Here is a 20356-nt window from a genome sequence, read left to right as displayed (position 1 = left end):
GTGTTTGTTAAAATACCAGACTTTTTACACTGTCTCAGATCAATAGAAATATTTCCCTGATATTTTCCCCCGGTCGATCCAGCACGGATGTGTTTTTAAAGAAGATATGCCCTGCAGTGTTTGCAACCCTGACACTGCAGCGTTAGTACATGTGCATGAGACCCTGAACATTTCCATTGTTTGTTAAACTCTGTTCATTTTATTACCTCATCCTCAACACCCCACTTGTTTGTTTTGTCCACCTGTTGCTTCCTGACTAGCACCTAGCTTGTGAGCTGTCTGGGGCAGAGGCTGTCTTCCTTCTTCGTTGGCTGTACAGCACCTTGCACCATGGGGTCCTGATTCTGGACTAGGGTTGTTAGGCATTGCCGTGATACAAATAGTAAATACTCACAATAAGATGAACTTGACTAGCCACTCCAAAGTGAAACTGTCCCATTTATTTTCATTGTCCAAGGGCAGAGAGGAGGGTAAAACGGTGACAAGCAAATGGAAATGTTTAAAACTCTGTGCAGATCTAAGAAGCTGGAGCGTTGGAAACAGCATTAGTCAGGAACCTTTGTCTTAAAAAAAATGGGGCTGTCTTCTCTGGTCATCCACCCTGTTGCAAATCAAGAGCCAGATCCGTGACTTTTAACCCTTTCAATCAAGTTGATCAGAGGGCAGCTTGTCCCATGAAAATACCTTGACGTTGAATGAGACCTGTGTGTTTGTGTGAGTGAATGCATGTGTGTGCCCGCAGCTGTAGGTCTGTCTCCGCACGCTGCCCGTACGGCAGGAGTGCGTATCTGTCTGCACGTCTCTCTCTCTGGAAACGTGGCTCTGAGAGCATCCGCGGAGTCACCGTGCGACGCATGTTGCCGGGCATGCATGAGCCTGTGTGTGGTCACGTCCATTATTTATGGGTGTGCGCATGTGTCTCCCAATGCGCTCTTGTGTAAGTGTGTGCCGGCACGTGTGGGCCCTCCCCTCACGTGTCCCCATGTGTGCGCATGTGTGTGTGGTGGGGGGGGAACAGAGCACTGGGTTACATAGATGGGGAGCCACTTTCTAAGCCGGTGGGTGCTGCCCACAGCATGAAAGCCTCCCCCACCCCTGCCCCCCTGTGCTATTGTAGCTTGCAGACCTGTTGTTTTTCAGGTCACTGCACTCTCAAGCAGATAGCAGCCTCCTTGCTATTTTCCCTGACACACATCACATTCAATTGGTTTGGTTTGAAGCCAGCCCCTCTGATCCTGTCACTAACAATAAGGAACCCTCCCTTGCTGCTCCTCCTAAACCTCATCCTGACACAGTCATTCCCTGCGGGGCGTTTCTCCTATGCACGTTCCAGGGGCCGTATTTAGCCGTTTCGGTGACACGACCCCTCTGCGGGATGGGGGTCAGGATCATCTCTGGGGTCAGGCCCTGTAAGTAACCAGCTGGTGTGATCCAGAGACCAGAGCTCCACGCTGCCAACGCAACCAGAGGCCATGTTTCTCGCCGGCCTAATGACACCCGGCTGTAAGACGTTAACATTGGCACCTGGACTTCAGGCCGGATCGGGGGCCGTTTTGTGGGGGGTGATGGAGAAGGGAGTAGGGCGGGGTGGGAGCAGGAAGAAGGCACCCCATTGTTGTCATCACTTCTGCTCCCCCCACGTCCACATACACTCTCCCAGAGTAACCTTGAATTGAGCTTTTCCCTTACAATTAAATAATCTAAAGCGACTCGCTGCCTAACGTGAATGTAGCCATGTGCCTTTCATCCGCCCTGGGCCAGAGTGTGCTAAGCTCTCAAGCCATGTCCTGTGGACAGTGGGAGGGAGGGAGGGGAGGGGATCTTCGTACTCCCTCTGCCCACCTCACCCCACATCTTCCTGGCATGAGTGCCAACCCTTTGGCAACATTTCTAGAGTGCGGGAGACTGGGAGCCAGGACACCTGGGTTCTTTTTCTGTCTCAAGATGCAGGAGAGGGGTCTAGTGGTTAAAGTCTGTGTGGGCTGGGAGCTACAGCTAGTCCCTCCCTCATCGTGAGAGCCAGGAAACTAAAAGTCAGGGCTCCTGGGTTCCATTCCCTACCTCTGCCATAGACCCGCTGGGCAAATCATGTTTCCTCACCTGTCATGTGGGGAGGATAATACCCACCTTGCAGGGGGTGGGCCTGTGAGGTTTCACTCTTTAACATCCTCAGTGTGCTTTGAGATCCTCCGGTGGAAGGAGCTAAGGAAACGCAAAGAGTTATTAACCCTTAGGGGGCTGGATCCCTGCTTGGTGTAACAGGAACCTCATTGGATTGATGTCCGGGATGAATTGTGGCCCAAGGAAAGTAACTTACCTGCCCGTGTGTAACATGCCCAAGGCCGGATGCCCCGTGTCCTTGTCCTCGGAGCCGCGAGACTCACAGAAGGTTGATGTTTCTGTGTTTGCCCCTAGGGGACAGGAAGCTGTTTGTGGGGATGTTAAATAAGCAGCAGTCTGAGGATGACGTGCTCCGGCTCTTTGAACCATTTGGGGTCATTGACGAATGTACCGTGCTCCGGGGACCTGATGGCAACAGTAAAGGTGCGAGCCTCCTCTGTCTGTCTCCTACCTGCTCCACAGGTAGGACTCTGCCCTGCTGTCTGCGCGCCGGGGTGTGCCCAACTCAACCCCTGCGCTGGGCGGGTCTGTACGTCAGGGCTGCTTCCCCGCCAAAGACGGAGGGTGGCAGGCAAGAGGAGAGGCCTGCTTTGGAGAGGGGGAACATGGCTTGAGGCGAGTCGGCAGACATTGATGTGCCCAGCTGTCTGCCTGAATCAGCTGGAGCACCTGCCAAGCCATCCTGCCTGCTTCCATCTGTCCTCCTGGCCCTGGCCCTGGCCCTGGAATGCTTTGTAGGGATCAGCCTGAGCAGCAGGATCCGGATCTCAGACTCTGGGACGGTTCGGATCCAGCCTCGGGCCCGCTCCCCAGTACGCAGGTGGCGCCTGGCTCCCGGCCTCCCTCGCGGGTTTGCTCTCACCTGCAGTCTCCCTTGCTCTCTGTCCCTCTCCAGGCTGTGCCTTTGTAAAGTTCTCGTCTCACACAGAGGCTCAAGCAGCAATCCACGCACTGCACGGCAGCCAGACGATGCCTGTGAGTATGAGTCCAAGGTACCCGTCACGCCCCCTGCTCCCCATCTCTGTTCAAGTGACCGCTCCCCATCCATCTGTGGCTGGGAACCCCCATCACCGCTCAGCAGAGCAACAAGCACATGCGTGTGTTGTGTCCTGTGTGGCTGGGACTGCATGGGAGTGTGTGTTACCGCTCTGCCTACACGTTCGGTTGTGTGTGCCCAGTGCATCCCGTCATCCTGACTATCTTAGGCAGGGGTGGCGGTCGTGGTGCGTGTTTGCCGCGGTAGGTCTGACTGTGAGCAGACAGGGCAGGGCGTGTGTGTCTATTTGGGCTCCCATAGGCATGTGGCTGTGTGTGACCTGATGTGCCGCCTCGTTACCCGGATGTTAGAGTTTGCAATTGTGTATCTGTGATTGGTTTGGGGTCGGTGTGATTAGGGGTGCCCAGGGACAGAGTACATCTGTATCTACCTACCTATACATATGGCGGTGTGCTTGCCCTGTTGTCTGCCTTTCCGTCACCCGGGGGTGGGGGGAGGGGTGTAGAAAGGAGCGTGCGATTGTGTCCAGAGTGGGTGTGACTGTGAGTATTCTGGGGTGTGGTGTGCATGGGTGTACATGCTTTGTACATGCTTGGGAGTGGGAAGCAACATCTGTCCTGAGTGCCGGAGCGATGGCTGCCGTAAAGTTGTGCATTCTCTCTCCGTGTCACCCCGGGTGCTGTGAGACTTTGCATTGCTATTCTAGGATGCATGTGTCACTTATTTGCCTGCACACACAGTTGTGTGTATGTGCCCTGTACGTCAGTGCCGTACCGGTGCCTTCCTGTCACCTCACTGCCAGCGCCTGCGGCCGTGTGTCGTGTGGGTGTGAGGACAGCCGGATGCTCAGCGCTGCACCTGCAGCTGGGCGCCCTTGTACACCCCTGCTGCAGCCACTGTGTTTTCTTGTGTGCGTGTCTGTAGCTGTGTCCACCAGCTTGTGTGTCTGGGCAGGGCTCCCCCTAGCTCTTGGGTTCAGATCTCAGCCTGAGCCTTTCACTCTGACATTTGCTGCTCTGCTGACACTCCTCCTCTCTTCCGCTCTGTCCTGCCTCTCCCGCCAACGCCGCCCGATGCCCTCACTGCTGTGCTCTTCTCTCTCTCTCTCTCTCTCCGTCTCTCTCTCTGTCTCCTCTCTCTGTGCCTAGGGTGCCTCCTCCAGTCTAGTCGTGAAGTTTGCTGACACCGATAAGGAGAGGACTCTACGTCGGATGCAGCAAATGGTGGGGCAGCTGGGGATTTTCACTCCGTCTCTCACCTTGCCATTCAGCCCATACAGCGCGTACGCGCAGGCTGTGAGTATCGCGGGGCCCTATCGCCGTGGCGTGACACGACGGAGACCAGGGCTGGCGGAGACCAACCAGCTCCCGGAGCGGTCAGCTGTGGTCTCCTGGGTTCCCTTCTCAGCCTGTCGTGCAGGGCCTGAGAGACACACGCAATCCGGCCCTGGTGCTTTTCTCCTAGTGGGTGTGACTGGTTGGCCGACGGGCCCCCGGGAGAGATCTGGTCTCATTTCTGAGCTGAGACGTATGGCTTCGGTACAGTGCCTGCTCGAGCTAGTGGACCGGTTGAAGTGTCTGGGAGTCCTGAGAGACAGTTCAAGTGTGGCCTGGTGTAGTTCTCTCGTAGGGTCTGTCTATGCTGCAGTCCCAGGCTACCCCGTGCTGACGGGCGTGCTGTCGCTTCACTGCTCCGGGACCCAGCCTAGCTAGATTAAATCTTATCCTGGAGAAGTCAGCTCAAGCTGCAATCACACCCCGGGATTGCAGTGTAGACGTTCCCTAGGTTTGTGGGCTGTTTGGATGCCTGGGACTTGTCCCCTGGATATGCAGTCTTTGAGTTGTGATGTATTTCTCTAGTATCCGGTAGTGTCCCTGGGTTGGGTGTATTGCTCTCTTAGCCCTTGGGAATGATTGTGCCACAGTGCATTGTGAGTCCTAGCAATCCGGGTCCTCGCTGGTTTCTCTCTTAGCTTTTGCTGCAGTGCTCAGGAAAATCCTAGCATCTAGTCCAACACAGTTGGATCTGGAGTGTTGCTCTCTTTGCTGGCGTGATCACGTGGCCTAACGTGGCTAGGAGAGTCCTCAGATTGAGGAGCACATACCTGGCTCTGCTATATTTCTCTCCTTGCTGGTTGTGCCTGGGATAGACTCATAAGAACATAAGAACAGCCCTATGGGGTCAGACTAAGGGTCAATCTAGCCCAGTATCCTGTCTTCCAACAGTGGCCAGTGCCAGGTGCCCCAGAGGGAATGAACAGAGCAGATAAATCATCAAGTGATCCATCCCCTGTCGCTCATTCCCAGCTTCTGGCAAACAGAGGCTAGGGACACCATTCCTGCCCATCCTGGCTAATAGCCATTGATGGACCTATCCTCCATGAACTTATCTAGTTCTTTTTTGAACCCTGTTATGGTCTTGGCCTTCACAACATCCTCTGACAAGGAGTTCCACAGGTTGACTGTGCATTGTGTGAAGAAATACTTCCTTTTGTTTGTTTTAAACCTGCTGCCTATTAATTTCATTTAGTGACCCCTAGTTCTTGTGTTATGAGAAGTAGTAAACAACACTTCCTTATCTACTTTCTCTACACCAGTCATGATTTTATAGACCTCAATCATATCTCCCCTTAGCCGTCTCTTTTCCAAGCTGAAAAGTCCCTGTCTTATTAATCTCTCCTTATACAGAAGCCGTTCTATACCCCTAATCATTTTTGTTGTCTTTTTCTGAACCTTTTCCAATTCCAATACCTCTTTTTTGAGATGGGACGACCACATCTGCACGCAGAATTCAAGATGTGGGTGTACCATTGATTTATATAGAGGCAACATGATATTTTTTGTCCTACTATCTATATCTTTCTTAATGATTCCCAGCATTCTGTTCGCTTTTGTGATTGCCACTGCACACTGAGTGGATGTTTTCAGACTCAAGACCTAATACTGTACGGGGTCTCAGGTCCTTTGGCTGCAGACCAGGGCTACCAGAGCAAAAGGCTGTTGTCCGAGAGCTGTGTGATGGCGGTACTGTTATTTTCAGTGGGATCTGGGCCATTCTCAGAGGCAGGATTCGAAGCCTGAGGGACCAATGGTCCCATCTGATGATGCAAATCCTACCTTCCTGTGAAGCATCCAACTCTGGTTGGTTATTTTCATCTTCAGGTCAGCTGACCACCTCATGTAAGGTAGAAAGGCCCAGAGAGACTACATATGTCTCCACTGTCATAAAAATCCCACTGCGCCACGTCTCAGAGCCCGGCACGATTGACTGGGGCTTGTGGAGTTTGGGCTGCCGGACTACAAATTGCAGTGCAGATGTTTGGTCTTAGGTTGGAGCCTGGGCTCTGGAACCCAGCCCCTCGTGGGGTTTCAAATCCAAGCCCAAATGTCCACCCTGCCCTGCAGCCCGAGTCCCATGAGCCTGAGTCAGCTGACCCTCTGCCACAGGACTTCTACTGCAGTGTAGATGTCCCCTCCGTGACTTGCTCAAGGCTAAGCTGGAGCAAAAAATTTAACCCAGGCGTCCTGAATCCCAGGGTAGGGTCATCCTTCTGACTGCCCACTTGGGAGCGGAGTGAGAGAGTTTGTACCCACGGGTGCCCCTTTCACTTTGGACTTAGGTGCAACCTTCATTCAGTCTCCTTTGTCCCATGGACCCCTCCCTGCCATGCACACGAGGGAAGAACATTGTCTGAGTTTGGAGGGAGGAAAAGCTGCCTAGACCTAACCCCAATTGATGTCAGTCGTTTACGTGGATCTCATGTCAAAGGATCCAAACTGTACCCGCGTGGGACTCGCTCCTCACCCTCCCCCAAATGCAGCCACCTGTGCCCGGGAATACGGCAGCCGTTGAATGGGGCACCCAAGGAGGCGGGGCAGGATGCGAGGAAGAACACCATCCGTGTCAAACTGGAACTGCAGTGGGGAGTTCAGGGAGCCAGCACGTGAGTGAGCTGGGCCTTGGCCAGGATTGGCTCATGGACTATTCTCATGGAAAACGATTGCAGGACCTATAACGACCTTGGTGTTACGTGCCATTCAAATGACGACTCCTCCTCCTCTCACCAGCACCCTGCTGCTGGGACACAGGTTCAGTAAGGACGTGGACGGGACAGTGCCTTGTCCTGAGCTACCAGCATCGCCTTCTCCAGCACCCCAGGGTTTGCTTCAAGTTCCCCCATCCAACTACTGGCCACCCTTGTTCTAGTTTAGCTGTAACAAGATCCTAGCCAAGGGGGCCAGCATTGGCGCAGTGGGGCTTTTGTCCATGCTAGTTTCTGGTTTGTGTGTTAGGTTGTGGGGCAGGCAGGGGTGGGGGTGGAGGGAGGTCATGGTGTGAGAGGTCTTTGACTTTAGTCTTGGCCTTCATCTTCTCTTTCACTCTTGACTGGCCCTGCCTCCCACTCCTTCTCCTTGACTTCATTCCTGGCCTTTTCCTCCTTGACTCTTGGCTTGGCCTGCTTTCCTTCCCTTTGGCTTTACACTCATCCTTCCCCTTTCTCTTCTCTTTGACTGTGGCCCAGCCCTGGGCCTTTAATCTTGGATTGTTGCTTGCCTTGGACCTTAGGCTTGTCCTGATCTTTGGCTTCTCCTCTCTCTGGAGGTTTGGATCCTGGCCTGTTCTCGCCCTCACTACATCAGGGTGTCGCGAGTCTCTGCAGTGGTCACCCTTTGAAGCACCCCGCATCGTATGCGGAAGGGGTGGTAGCGGGGAGGGATTTGCTAGCAGGAAGTATTCCGAACGTTAATCCAGTGGGCAGCCTCAAGTGGCAGGGCTTGTGCTGAGTTAGAGCTCGGCTGATCTCTGGAATGGCTACAGGTTTTTCCAGGGCAGCCCTGACGCGGAAGACTTGGCAGTTGCGGCTGCCCCCTGGCCAAGTGGACGCCGTTATTAGAATGTATCAGTGCGGCAAGTGATGGGGGCACTGCATGATCCCAAGGGAACCTCTTTTGATCTGTTTCTCCATAATACGCTGGCAGTCTTTTGCCAGCTTGTGACTCGCTGGGTCTCTGGGCCGAAGCGATTAGACGGGTTAGAACAATGGGGGTGGTAATCCCCTACACAGGGCAGAGAAGGAAAACAGCTGTGACCCTGCGTAAGGAGCATGAGTGGTTAAGACTTTGGCTTAACATCGCCTCCCAAGGACAGCAGCGCCACGTAGCACCAACCTAGGGTATTGGTTTGATACCCTCTCTTGTTCTACCTACTGAGATAGCCACGACACTCCCAACCCTGACTTGCCTGGCCTAGGAGGTCTCCCAGTCCAGTAACCACAAGGCTTATCCCTGCTTTGCTTAGAAGTGGGAGCCACTGGAAGAACCACACGTGTGGGATAGTGACAACCCAGACTCATACGCAGACAAGCAGCTTCTTCCAGGGAGTGTCCATGTGGCGTTCCAGACAGCGGCTCGGTGGTCTTTCCATTAGCATGTCGCGGGCTCTGCGCAGAGGTCCTGGGGTGGTAGCCATGGTGCAGGAGTTCGCTCTCCTCACCTGTGGCATTCCCTTTGGGGTGGGAGGGTCTGGCAGCCAAACTACACCCTCTTTCCCACTAATATTGCGCCCTGCACAGATAAGCGACACGGGTGGTGTGACTCCCACTGCGGGGTGCAGGCACCTTCAGGGAAGGGAATTTTCTGCCCAGAAGCCAAAACACTTTCTTGATTCCCCTTCCACCCCCCGTAGATCTCATGGGAGCTACAAAGCTAGGTTTACTTGGTCCAACCTGAGCACAGGGGCTGGGTTAGATGACCCTCGAGGTCCCTTCCAGCCCAACATGTCTGTGACTCCATGATTCTCCCACCCATCCCGCTGCTGCCCTGCTGAGCTGAATACTGCTCCAGCATGCCTTGCTCGTGCCACTATAAAGAGACATTAACGCCACAACTTAGCCAACTCCTGTTTTGACTCAACAGCAGTGATCGGATGAAGTGCCCAAGCTAGATTTATCTGTCTAGAAGCTACCAGCCCCTTGACTCTAGAACTCACAGCTTCGGTCCCCTGTGTTTGCTGATCTCTGGGCCACACTGGTTGCAAAGGCCCTGTATATGCTCAGTCTTATTAAGGGGTGAGTTAAGTTGATGCAGTATCCATTAGAGTTGAGAAGAGACAGGAGGGGAGTGCATATAAGGGGATTCTCTATTGAGGCTTCTGGACACAGACAGACCTTGGGGTTCTCTCTGGCTCATTAGCACCCAGCCTGGGCACCTTGGATCATCACACAAAGGTCTTCCTCCCTGCAAATGTCACACAACTTACTCACTGTCATTCTTGCCTGTGCGAAACGATGGTGTCCGATGCTATCACAGGGTTATAAAGGGGCTGGATAATTTGGTGGTCATTAATAACTTTTGCAGCTGTTTGCGCTAAGATCTACGTAATCAAATCTCATGCTTCAGAGCATCAACGGATGCTGGTTCTAGGCCGCTGGGGTCAGGAAGAATTTTCCCTTCCTCCCTCTCCCCTCCCCCAATGTGCATCACTGCCTAGTTAGCCAGGTGCATTATCGGGGCAAGGCGGTTTGCCTTCCTCTGAGGCACCAGGTGGAGGCTGCTTCTGGAGGCAAAATTGCTCTGATTTTGTATGGCAAAGTCTGTGATGTGATCTTAGCCCCAGCGAGTACTGTGTGGTGTTAGTGTGGAGTCTAAAAGGGATTGCATGTGTCTGAGAAAAATACCAATGTGTAACAGCCAGCTCCTGGCAATGGGCAGGGTGTGAGGGGAGCGATCATACAGAGCTGCCTAGTGGAATTCCCATCCTTTGAGCTATTGAAAACCATACTGGACCCTACACTAAGGAATACTTCCTAGAGAGCAGTCTTGCACTGGTCCACTGGTGGGAGAGGGCTAGGAGGAAATGCCTTACTAGTCCTTTAGCATATCTAACTTGTCTGGTTCATTTATAAGGTCTCCCTTCATTAGTAGATGAAGACAAGATTGGGAGGAGGAGCATGGGGTGGAGGCAGTTCTGTCGCCACGACGCATCGAAGTGCCTTTGGGCTTCTCTTGTAATGAGCTGGCGAATATGTATGCGGTACCGCTGCCCTTTGTGGAACAGAATCAGAGCTTTTCAACTGTGTGTCATTGACCCCATACTGCTAACAGTGATTCTCCTTTAGCTCAAACTCTAGGGACCCATGTTTTCAGAACAGGAGGATCCTCAAGTTCTAGCCTTGCTGCTGCCATGAGGGGTCATGGTGTGCAGCCCAGAAACGGCCCAGGAGGCCGTGGATTTGTTACAGTACTAGAGAGATGGGCTGGGGTGGTGGTGGGGGGGTTGTTATGAGCTGGGTCTGGCTGAGACTGGCGTTTGGGAGCTCAGTTGAGGCCAGGGTTTGGGTCAGACATCGACATAAACCTCTTGGGAGCGGCTCTTCCCAGGAGCTTGTCCGGCCGCGTCCCAGCCCAGCTGCAGGGAATCGGCTCCTTCCTCTGTTGAATCAGACCCACGAACAAATCCACTGGTGCCAATTTGGGGCTGAAGCTCAGAGGGGTTTGGCTGCGAGGTTGTGTTTGTGGTGCCTTGCTGGCCTGGAGCTGTCCCTGCAGGAGCCGTCGCCCAGGTGAGTGTCCGGGGTGCAAGGATGGCCAGTGCTCCCTTTGCTGCTCCTCGCCCCATCGCAAGGGAGGGCCTCGCCAGCCAGGCTGCTCCCGCCCTTAGCAGCCCTCTGAGCTGGAGAATTTGGGGTGGATTGTTGGAATCTGGCGCCCCCTCGTGGCTGGTGGGAGATGAAACCTGCCTATCAGATCCTGTGGCTGAGTTAGTAGCTGGGGTGGGGTTAGCATGTGGGCGCTGTATGAACGGGTCGGGGTCTGGCCCTGGAGCCCGGGGCTGAGTAACTTACTAGACGGACCCTGGCACCAAGGCTGAAAGGACGTCTCTTTGCTTCATTTCACAGCTGATGCAGCAGCAGACGACGGTTCTCTCCACGTCTCATGGCAGCTACCTGAGTCCAGGCGTCACCTTTTCCCCATGCCATATCCAACAGATCGGCGCGGTCAGTCTAAACGGGCTACCAGCCACCCCTATTGCCCCAACCTCAGGTAGGTGCCCATCACCCTCAGCTCTGAGTAGAGCAGAGTTACTGTTATTATTATTTACCCACGTGGTGTTTAGGTAACAACCAAGAAGAGTGCCCCATTGGGCTAGGCAACAGAGCAGTAGACTATCCCTGGCTTGCAGAGCTCCAGGGCTGCGAGCTTCTTTACAGCAGTGCCCTACCAATGCTATTTAGGCCTGTGGCATTGTGTACCTATTCCCCATGGCACTGCCCTGTCTAGTCCAGCTGAGGCTCCAGCAGGGGACTGAGAGACCTCTCAAGGTCTCTCCTGGTCCAGTGGTTCTAGGGCTGTGAGCTTCTTTGCAGCAGTGCCAGCCAGAAGAGGATAATGAATCGCTGTGCAGAGTCATTGGTGGGTTGTGGAGGCCAAGCTAATGTGGGATTTGTTTGCCTTTTCCCTCAGGGTTACACTCACCTCCTCTGCTGGGCACAGCTGCAGTTCCAGGGCTGGTAGCGCCAATCACAAACGGGTTCACTGGGGTGGTGCCTTTCCCAAGTAGCCACCCCACCTTGGAGACGGTTTACGCCAACGGCCTTGTGCCCTACCCAGGTACGGCGGAAGGGGAGGACCTTTGATTGCCATCTTCCTGGCTCGTACGGCCAGATGATCCGATCAACTCCACCATCTCCCCAGTGAAATGCTGTGGCTCTTGTTCCGTTATGTGTTCTCTCTCCTCCCGCTACCCATCCCTGCTTGTTCTAGGTCTCTCTCTCACCCTCTCTGTGTCCGGGCTTAGCCACACGTCACAAGCCAGAGACCTCGGGGAGCCAGAACTAGTAACCTTCCCTGGCTTCCCAAACAAGGAGTTTCTCATAGCTCCTGGCAGCAGCTCTGGGTCCCTTGGGCTTGCGGCAGAGTCAGGGAGCGCATATGTAGCTCTCCCAGGATTCCCTTTTCATTCCTTTCTCTTTCTCTCCCTCGCTCCAGCTCAGAGCCCCTCGGTGGCAGAGACCTTGCACCCAGCCTTTACCGGGGTTCAGCAGTATGCAGGTACCTGTCCCCTTTCACGGCCCTCCCCTAGACTTCTCTTGTGTTCAGTTCTGTTGGATAACTGGTTTGTTACATCTCGTTGACTACAGCCATGTATCCGACCACGACCATCACCCCGATAGCCCAGACCATCCCCCAGCCACATCCCATCCTGCAGCAGCAGCAGCGAGAAGGTGAGGACTTGGGACAACGGGAAGCTCCGGTCTGGGGGCTGATGCTCTGATGCTCGTGAGATTCCCTTGGGGGAGCTGAGCCTTGTGGGCTCTGATCTCCCCCGTGGAGGGTGAGCAGGCACCACACAGTGCTCTGGAGAAGCCCAGCACATGAGCCATGGCTTGGCTTCAAAGCTGGCAACGTTGGTGCCACCAAACCACATCAATTGCACAAGCCCCCTTCTGGGGTCGTCCCCAGTCACACAGGGCCTGATCCACAGCCTGTGGAAGTCAGCAGGAAGCCTGGATCAGGTCCTTGATGAGTGGGGAGACAGAGGGAAGAGGAGTTTAACCCTTTGCACTCCATCGGTCATCAAACACCCCCAAAGAAGACTCCCAAAGCAGTCTCTGCACTTCTTGGACTTTCCGGGCCCCCAGCCTGGGGATTTGTTTCTCATCCTGTCACTTGCAATCATGTGACCCGAAAGGGATGAGGATATCGTTATCACCCCGCACTGGCTGCACAGTTAGTGCTCTGCCCTGCCGTGCCAAGGTCTGATGCCTGAGACTGGTATGCATAGCTGGCCCAGCATGGGGGGAGAGCCCCGGCATCGCTCTACAGCGGCTCCTCCTGGCTGTTCTGGGAGGAGCGTTGGTGGATTCCCTTGGCCATCCCTGCTCAGTGCAGCAGGCTCCATCGAGGGCCTGGCTCACGGCTTTAATCAGCAGGTTTGTAATCTGTAGGCTGCCTGGGACCAGTGGCTGAGTTGGCAGTGCCAGCTCAGCCCTTCCCCGGGTGTATACAGCGCAATCTTTGAGGTTTACCATGTGGTCATCTTTCAGCTGGGACTTCAAATCCAAGGCCCAGACCACGACGATGAGTCCCCAGGGCTCTCAACCCAGCGGCTTCCACCAGTGCTAAGTTCATGCAAATGGAACAAACCCATCAGTGCCCAGGCCCTGGCACATCACTGAAGGGGACTGTACAGACCAGGGGCTGTGATACCTAAAGTTGCTCTACACAATCCTGCAGTCATATGTTGTTCCCAGGGCCCTGCTGGGATAAGTAGTTCTCAAACTGTGGCCGTGGGGGCAGCCCTCTGAGCGCCCCCCCGCCCCCGCCCACCCCTCTGATCCAGAGCTTAGCAGACAGTGAGAACCGAGCTGTAGGGATGTTTGGGAGGGGGAGGTGGCCTATCAGAGGTTCTCTTACAAAGCTGTTCTCTGAGCTGAGCCCATTTCTTTCCCCTTTTCCTCGGGGGCTGTGCACACTTGTGTGTCCCGTCTTCCCCCCCGTCCCTGACTGCAGGTCCGGAAGGCTGCAACCTCTTCATCTACCACCTTCCTCAGGAGTTTGGAGACAACGAGCTGATGCAAATGTTCCTGCCCTTTGGCAACATTATCTCCTCCAAGGTGTTCATGGACCGAGCCACCAACCAGAGCAAGTGCTTTGGTGAGCAAGCCCCTTTCCTGCAGCCGCAGGGTGCGCTGGGGGGGGCGGAGCGGGGCAAGGCTGGGTGAGCCAGCAGTCACCTGGAGCACGAGGTGGGAAGGGGATGAACTCCCCTGGGGCCCGGCAAGTGGTGATCTAGAGGCATTTGGGGCACCCGAAGTCTCTGCCCCTGGCTCTGGGTGGAGTGGAGGCCACAGCGGAAGTGTGAGAGAGTAGCTCAGCAACGTGCGTGTGTGCATGCGTGCACGCCAATGCGGACTGGGGCTGTGTATAGACTGGCTGTGTGTGTGTGTGTACACACCAAGGGATATATGTGTATGGACTTGTGGATGTGTCTGTGTATATGCAAGGTGATATGGGAGTGTAGGTGTGTATCTATAAGGAGTCAATGTGTGTGTGTGTGTGTGTGTGTGTGTGTGTGTCCATGCTATCAGTGTAGGTACTTACATGCCCTCCTCCCCCCCGCCAGCAATATGTCAGCACACCAGCCTAGAGGAGACAGGGCACGGTTAGTTTATAGGGGCTTGTTTCGGTCGCTATGTTTATCGGTGTGTGTGTGCTCGGTGTTTGTGTGTGAGTGTGAACTGGCCGGGGCCGGGGGGGCGGTCTGCTGCTGTGCGTGCGCAGAATTTATGGCGGGGAGGCTGGGACTTGCCCTGACTGTGGCTCGGCGTACGGTGACATCTGGGGGTCTCTCCTCTCTGCTGGGGGCAGATGTCACCGTCTAGGCCCAGCTCCTGCGCCCGTTGGGTCTGCTGCCCTCACCAGCATCCTGCTTCTGCTCAGCAGCGTCCGTGGAACTCGGGGATCATGGCTGCCAGGCGTGAGGTTTCTCTCGGCCAGCAGAGGCTGAGCCTATGGACTAGCAGGGCAGAGACCTGGACCTGGACTCTGTAGTCAATGGGGAGCCCGTGCAGAGTGGAACCCGGGGTGCGCACCAGGCAGGCTGCTGCCTTTTTCCCCAGCTGAAGCCTTTTTTCAAGGCATGCGGCCTCATTCCTAGATAGCCTGAATTTCAACAGTCAGGCCTGGAGCGCGCAAAGGTGCCGATCACTGTGGCAGAGCCTAAATCTAGTAGCCCGGGATGCAGCCTTTCGGCCAGGTGCAGCTGGAAGGGGGATGTTTTCCACTGGCCTGGCTACCCTAGGGTGGATGGATTTGGGCCAGCGCACCCCACCAGTCCTGGTCAGACGTGGGGGCATTAGATCCGTGGGAAACTGCGACACTCTCCGTCCCCCCGGTCTTTGTCCTGCAGGTTTTGTGAGCTTCGACAACCCGTCCAGTGCCCAGACTGCCATCCAGGCCATGAACGGCTTCCAGGTCGGAATGAAGAGGTTGAAGGTTCAATTAAAACGGCCCAAGGACGCCAGCCACCCCTACTGACAGCGTGCGAAGCCAGGAGACAGTGCTGCCGCACAGGTAAAGCATCAGACCTCCCAGCTCCTGCTCCTCCACCCAGGTCCACCTCCGCCGCGGCCCCGTGATTCTGCTGCTGAGAGATCGGTGCCAGAAGCATGTGAACCAGCTCTCAGTTGCTCGGCAGCCCCAGTTCATCCTGACTGCCCTGCCGTAGAGCTAGGTATGAACCCCGAGACATTGTTTTCAGGTGGTGCGCGTGACGTGGGCTTAGACTATGGCACAGTCTCCCCAGGTAAGTGGTGGAAGCCACAACACTTGGGTCATTTAAAAATGGCCTGAAGCATTGACTGGAGGGAACAATCCAGCTGTGTGGAGTAGACGGGACCAAGGGTTCTTATGTCCTAATACAGCCAGCAAGACAAAGAGCTTCACAGAATCATAGAATATCAGGGTTGGAAGGGACCTCAGGAGGTCATCTAGTCCAACCCCCTGCTCAAAGCAGGACCAATCCCCAACTAAATCATCCATCTCTGCTTTCTGTGGGGCAATACACTGGGTTAGGAACAGGGAGCTGGGGTGAAGCACCATTTCTGCTGTTTAGTTTGGACGTGGTTTGAACGTCTGTGGTGACAGCTTGTTTTTCTCTTTTGGCTACCCTAAGATGGAGGAGTTTTGCTAGCTAGGGCCCCGGTGGGAGGGTTTGGAGCACTGTGGAGTTTGCTTGGCATCAGGGACCCAGCGAATGCTGGTTTTTGCAGCTGTTCCCATGTGAGAAACCCTTCTCCCCTGGGACGCTGCAGTAGGAACTCGAGGGACTCCGCAGCTTCAGCAGGGACATGATTAGCGGATGATGGACGTCAGCCACCACTCACGCCTGGCCGTCCTCTCATACTGGGTTTGGTAATTGCTTCGGCTGCCAGCACAGAGGCGTCCGCTTGCGCTAGTGTTACTGCACCATGCGGGTCTGTCCCTCTCCAACACTCGAGTCATATGTGTCTACTAGGTTGGGGCGATCGGTTTAACCCCCATCACAGAGCGTGTTCCGGGCACTTCGTGCTGCCACAGGACTGAAGGCAATGGAGCCCTGTCTACGCTGGCAGCCAAACCGGTTCTCAGCCTGGCGTCAGCCGTACTCCCTCAGTGTGGGTCTAGACCATGTCTTAAGGCTTATGAGTCCGGTACAGCCTTTCAGCTAATGAAGCTGTCCCTTCACAGGGATCCAGTGGTGTTGGGTTCAGTGCCTTCAGACCGCTGAGCTGAGGGAAGGCTGGAGGGGTGGGGAGATCTGCAGCTGACCCCTAATAACATGGGGTCACGTTCCTCCAATGGAGAAGAAGGATACATTTGAGCAAGGGCAACAAGAAGCCTTGGTGTTAACCTAGCGCCTCCTAACCTCCCACCCTCTTTTCATGCAGGCAAAGGAACCGTCCAGAGGAAGAAGAATTTCTGCTTCAAACTGATTTCAGGAGAGGCCAGTAAATTTAAGAACTCTTTTGACACCGCCCCTTTCCGTCCCACCCCGCCCCCTACCCCGAAAACGTGACGCTCCGAAGAGAAGAGACACTTTGGAAGGCTTGACATCGGCCCAGCTGCTGCCACCACCACCATTACTGGGGGAGGAAGGGGCCAGAGAAGTAGACACTCCTGGGGACCAGGCTGCCTTCTGCTCGGGATAGGCGTGGAGTGCCGTGGACCAAGAAAACACAATTGTTGCGTCTCTAGGTCGCCACAGCAACTCACGGGATTTTGGCTTTCACCCTTTCATATATAAATATAAATATATATATAATATATATATATATATACAGTCTCTATTTTTTTTTAACGTAAATCACAGGACCAAACTTTTCCATTCAGAGACTCCCTCCTCCTCACCTCCAGAGGGGTTAGGGTTACTGCTGGGACAGCGCCTCCTCTGCGGGGACTGCACAAGGGCCTGGACACTGTCCGAGGATGTGGCCACGGGGAGATCCTCTCTCCACTTGGTATTAGCAAGCGGTGAGGAGAGAGCGAACTATATACCTCCAGGAATGGGGCAAGGCCAACTCAAGATTCACTCACCCATCAACCTTAGCACCAGCTTGGTTAAGGATATTGAGAGCTCTCAGTCTTACTCCTTAGAGGGCTTCTGCAGACCAGGCCACTGGAATTTGGCTCTGAAGCCCGTCTTGAGCACTCCTGGAATGGGAAATAAGCTACCTTTACCCTTCATCCCCGGCAACAGCAGACCTTCCCCGTGCTCAGCAAAGAACCCTTGACTTTCATCGTTCTCCATGGCAACAGGGAATTTTCCCAACCTATCAAAGGCGAGCGCTGTAATCCTACAGCAGAGAGATGGAAGCCTGAAATGGCCTCCACGTTCCGGCTAGAACATAGAGCTTTTTATCAAGCGTTAGCATTTCCAAACCAAACATTCCATTGGCGATGATGTTTACTCCACTTGATGACCTCTTAGCCCCTCCGCAAGGCTTTTCAGAGCAAATGCACGGAGGATAACATTGTAAAAGAGGTTGTTTTGTTTTTTTCAGCATTCCCCCCCCACCATCCAAGGACAAATTATACAGTATGCAGCATATATAGATAGATATAGATATAGATATAGATACACTTAAGCACAGAACCCAGGTCCGAGTTTGGTTAATTGGAGCTCCCCTAAAGTAGGGATCGTACGGACAAGCAGCATCCATTTAACAACTTGAAACAGTCCCTTTAAGGTTCTACCAAAATAAGTTTAAGCAAAAGAAAAAAACAACTTCTGAACAACTATTCCAGAGTTTGATAATGTGCGAAGAACATTCCTGTGCGTGTCTGCGTGTGTTTGTGTGTGTCTGCGTGTGTTTAAACAACATCAGCAGAGGGTTGGTGGGGAAAGACCGATGTAGCAGTTTTAGAGGAGAGCTCTGAGGACTAAGTTTCTCTTGGGACCTTTATAATCTGTCGTCATTCTCCAGATTCCCATGTGCCGATGTTCCCCATGCTCTTTAAGAAGGTACGTTTGTGGCTCTTCACCAACCCGCGCTGTCTGATTCTGAGAGCACATGAGAGAAAGGATGAAGTGTTGAAAGCTTGTGCGTTTCTATCGTCCATGTTTACTGATTGTAAATACCATTTTTATACTTAACATCTATTATGTACGTGATTTGTACGATGTTCTTTATTTCTGCTACAAGTGATTTCATGAAGTTTGAACTTTAATCAAATTTTGAACAAAAAAAAATTACCAACAAACAACAAAACGGAAAAAAAAAAAAAAAGGACTTTGGAAATTTTAGGTTGAGCTGGTTTGAACTAAGTGTCTAAGATCAGTTTCTTCCCTCACAGTTACCAATGTGACCGATCCGGTGTTGCAGGTGAGATTCAAGCTATGTCTTAATGTCAAACTCCTCGCTCTGGTCGAAAGAATCTGAAATTTATTTAATAAAAGTTTTACTTGTTAAGTAACTGGTTTTTGGCTGTTGGTTGTGTCCAAATGGTTTGACGACAGTCAGGATGGCACCAGATTAATAAAGCATTTAAATACAGGCTTAAGTCAATCCCTATGCAGCAAATCAGTTGGGGTACATCTGCACTGCAGCCGGGAGATGTGATTCCCTCAGCTCAGGTGGATGTACCCACGTTAGCTTTAATTGAGCTAGTGCACTAAAGATAGCAGCATGGCCATGGCAGCAGGAGTGTTGTGATGTGGGCAAGCCACCAAAGCACCTACCTAGGACCTCAAACAGGCTCATACTTGAGCTGCTAGCCCAAGCCACCGGGGCCACTCTGCTGTTTTTAGCACACTCACTTGATCAAAGCTAGCGCATGTCGCCCCAAGCTGGGTATTACGTCAGCCAGCTGCAGCGGCACTTTACCCTTAAGCACCCGGCTACAGTCAAGCATGTACTTAAGGTCCCTCTCTATTCAGCAAGACCTGGAGAATTGGAAACGAACAGAAAGTAGGGTCCAACTTGGGCTGTATGCCAGCAAATTTCCTTATAAACAGGCATCCCTAAAGGGCAGTAGCTCTCTAGGATGTTCGATGGCACCATCCCCATAATATCTGCGTGCTGCCCTGGCACCTGTCAATGTATTGGTGCCCCCAGCCCTGGTGAATGCTGGAGGACAGGGAGTGGCAGCATTTGTGTTTCAGAGCTGGGGACATGGAGAAAAGGACCTGAACTGCCTCTGAAACCCAGCCGCATCACACATGCCCCAGTGAAGCAGAATCGGGCCAGGCTCAGTGACCGACACAATAAGCTACATCAGCTAAAAGGCTAATGGGCTGTTCTTTAAGCCACTGTCTTCTCTCACTCATTTAATTTGTTAGTTACAAAGTAAGGCTGTTTTATTTTTAACTGTGATTATTTCCCAGAGCAGTTCTGTACATAAAATGGACCAGCCCTTTAGGACTCAAACGCGAAGATGGCCCATCTATTAACTTAGACCAGAATATCTGAGCATGGCAAGAGAGAGAGAGAGAGAGAGAGGAAAAAAGCAATTTCAACCCTCCTCTGATCTGTAGCGTAAGGTAAGCGGGCCTGTGGTCAGACCAGGGCAGCAGGATCCTGTGTTCGCTATTAGCTCAGCCCGGTGTGTTGCATGTTTGTTTCAATTTCCCCTTCTGAAAATGGAGTTGACATTTAGTTTCCAGGCAGGCCTTGTTTATAAAGTGCTTTGAGATACTCAAATGAAAGGTGTGCAAGGAAAGCAAAGGATGATGGGAAAATACGGGCTCTATAAGGCTAGCTTTTAATGTTTTCCCCTCAAAGTCATGGTGCCCCTGGCCAAGGCTTCCTACGTGCGCTTATTGTTCTAGTTTATATTTAAACAGCAAGAGCAACAGTATGGAGACCATTTTTCCAGTCGCCGTGTGTTGCACTCAAAGGATTATTACAGTTTTGTGGGGCCCTGGGCCAGAGCAAGGGGGACTCCCTCCCTACCCCTTCTGTCTACAGTCCCATTCCCACCCCCACCCCCCGCCATGCTCTTGCCAGGGAAATGGGGTCAGGGCGTAGGGGCTTGCCCTGTCCCCCCCCCCCCGACTCGGCACTCCTGCCGGGGTGCATGGTTGGGGCAGGAGCACCAGGTGGGTGGGCGGAGAGGGGCAAGCCCCCGTGCCCTGACCCTGCTCCCCAGCAGGAGAGCCAGATGGGAGGGGGGAGCAGGGTCGAGGCATAAGGGTGCCGGTTTTCCCAGGGCCCCCCAATTGCCCAGGGCCCCTGGCCCTGTTGGCCCAGTGGCTAAT

General features: G+C 53.5%; 1 protein-coding gene across 3 annotated transcripts in view; it reads left to right on the top strand.

Moving 5' to 3' along the window:
• CELF5 (CUGBP Elav-like family member 5) overlaps positions 1-17873 on the top strand; it is a 58536-nt gene extending 40663 nt beyond the window's left edge. For 2 of the 3 annotated variants that reach the window (XM_037885939.2, XM_037885938.2), the window contains exons 4-13: positions 2416-2544; positions 3017-3096; positions 4267-4413; positions 11016-11160; positions 11581-11727; positions 12106-12168; positions 12258-12341; positions 13630-13773; positions 15029-15192; positions 16548-17873. In XM_037885939.2, coding sequence (XP_037741867.1) covers positions 2416-2544; positions 3017-3096; positions 4267-4413; positions 11016-11160; positions 11581-11727; positions 12106-12168; positions 12258-12341; positions 13630-13773; positions 15029-15156 — 1067 coding nt within the window. In that variant the 3' untranslated portion in view covers positions 15157-15192; positions 16548-17873. The remainder of the gene's footprint in view (positions 1-2415; positions 2545-3016; positions 3097-4266; positions 4414-11015; positions 11161-11580; positions 11728-12105; positions 12169-12257; positions 12342-13629; positions 13774-15028; positions 15193-16547) is intronic. The other variant, XM_043535781.1, reaches the window with a different exon arrangement.
• Positions 17874-20356: the final 2483 nt, after the last annotated feature.

Source organism: Chelonia mydas, chromosome 25, assembly GCF_015237465.2.
Source record: "Chelonia mydas isolate rCheMyd1 chromosome 25, rCheMyd1.pri.v2, whole genome shotgun sequence".
NCBI classification, from domain to species: domain Eukaryota; kingdom Metazoa; phylum Chordata; order Testudines; family Cheloniidae; genus Chelonia; species Chelonia mydas.
This window is presented reverse-complemented; position numbering and strand designations above follow the sequence as displayed.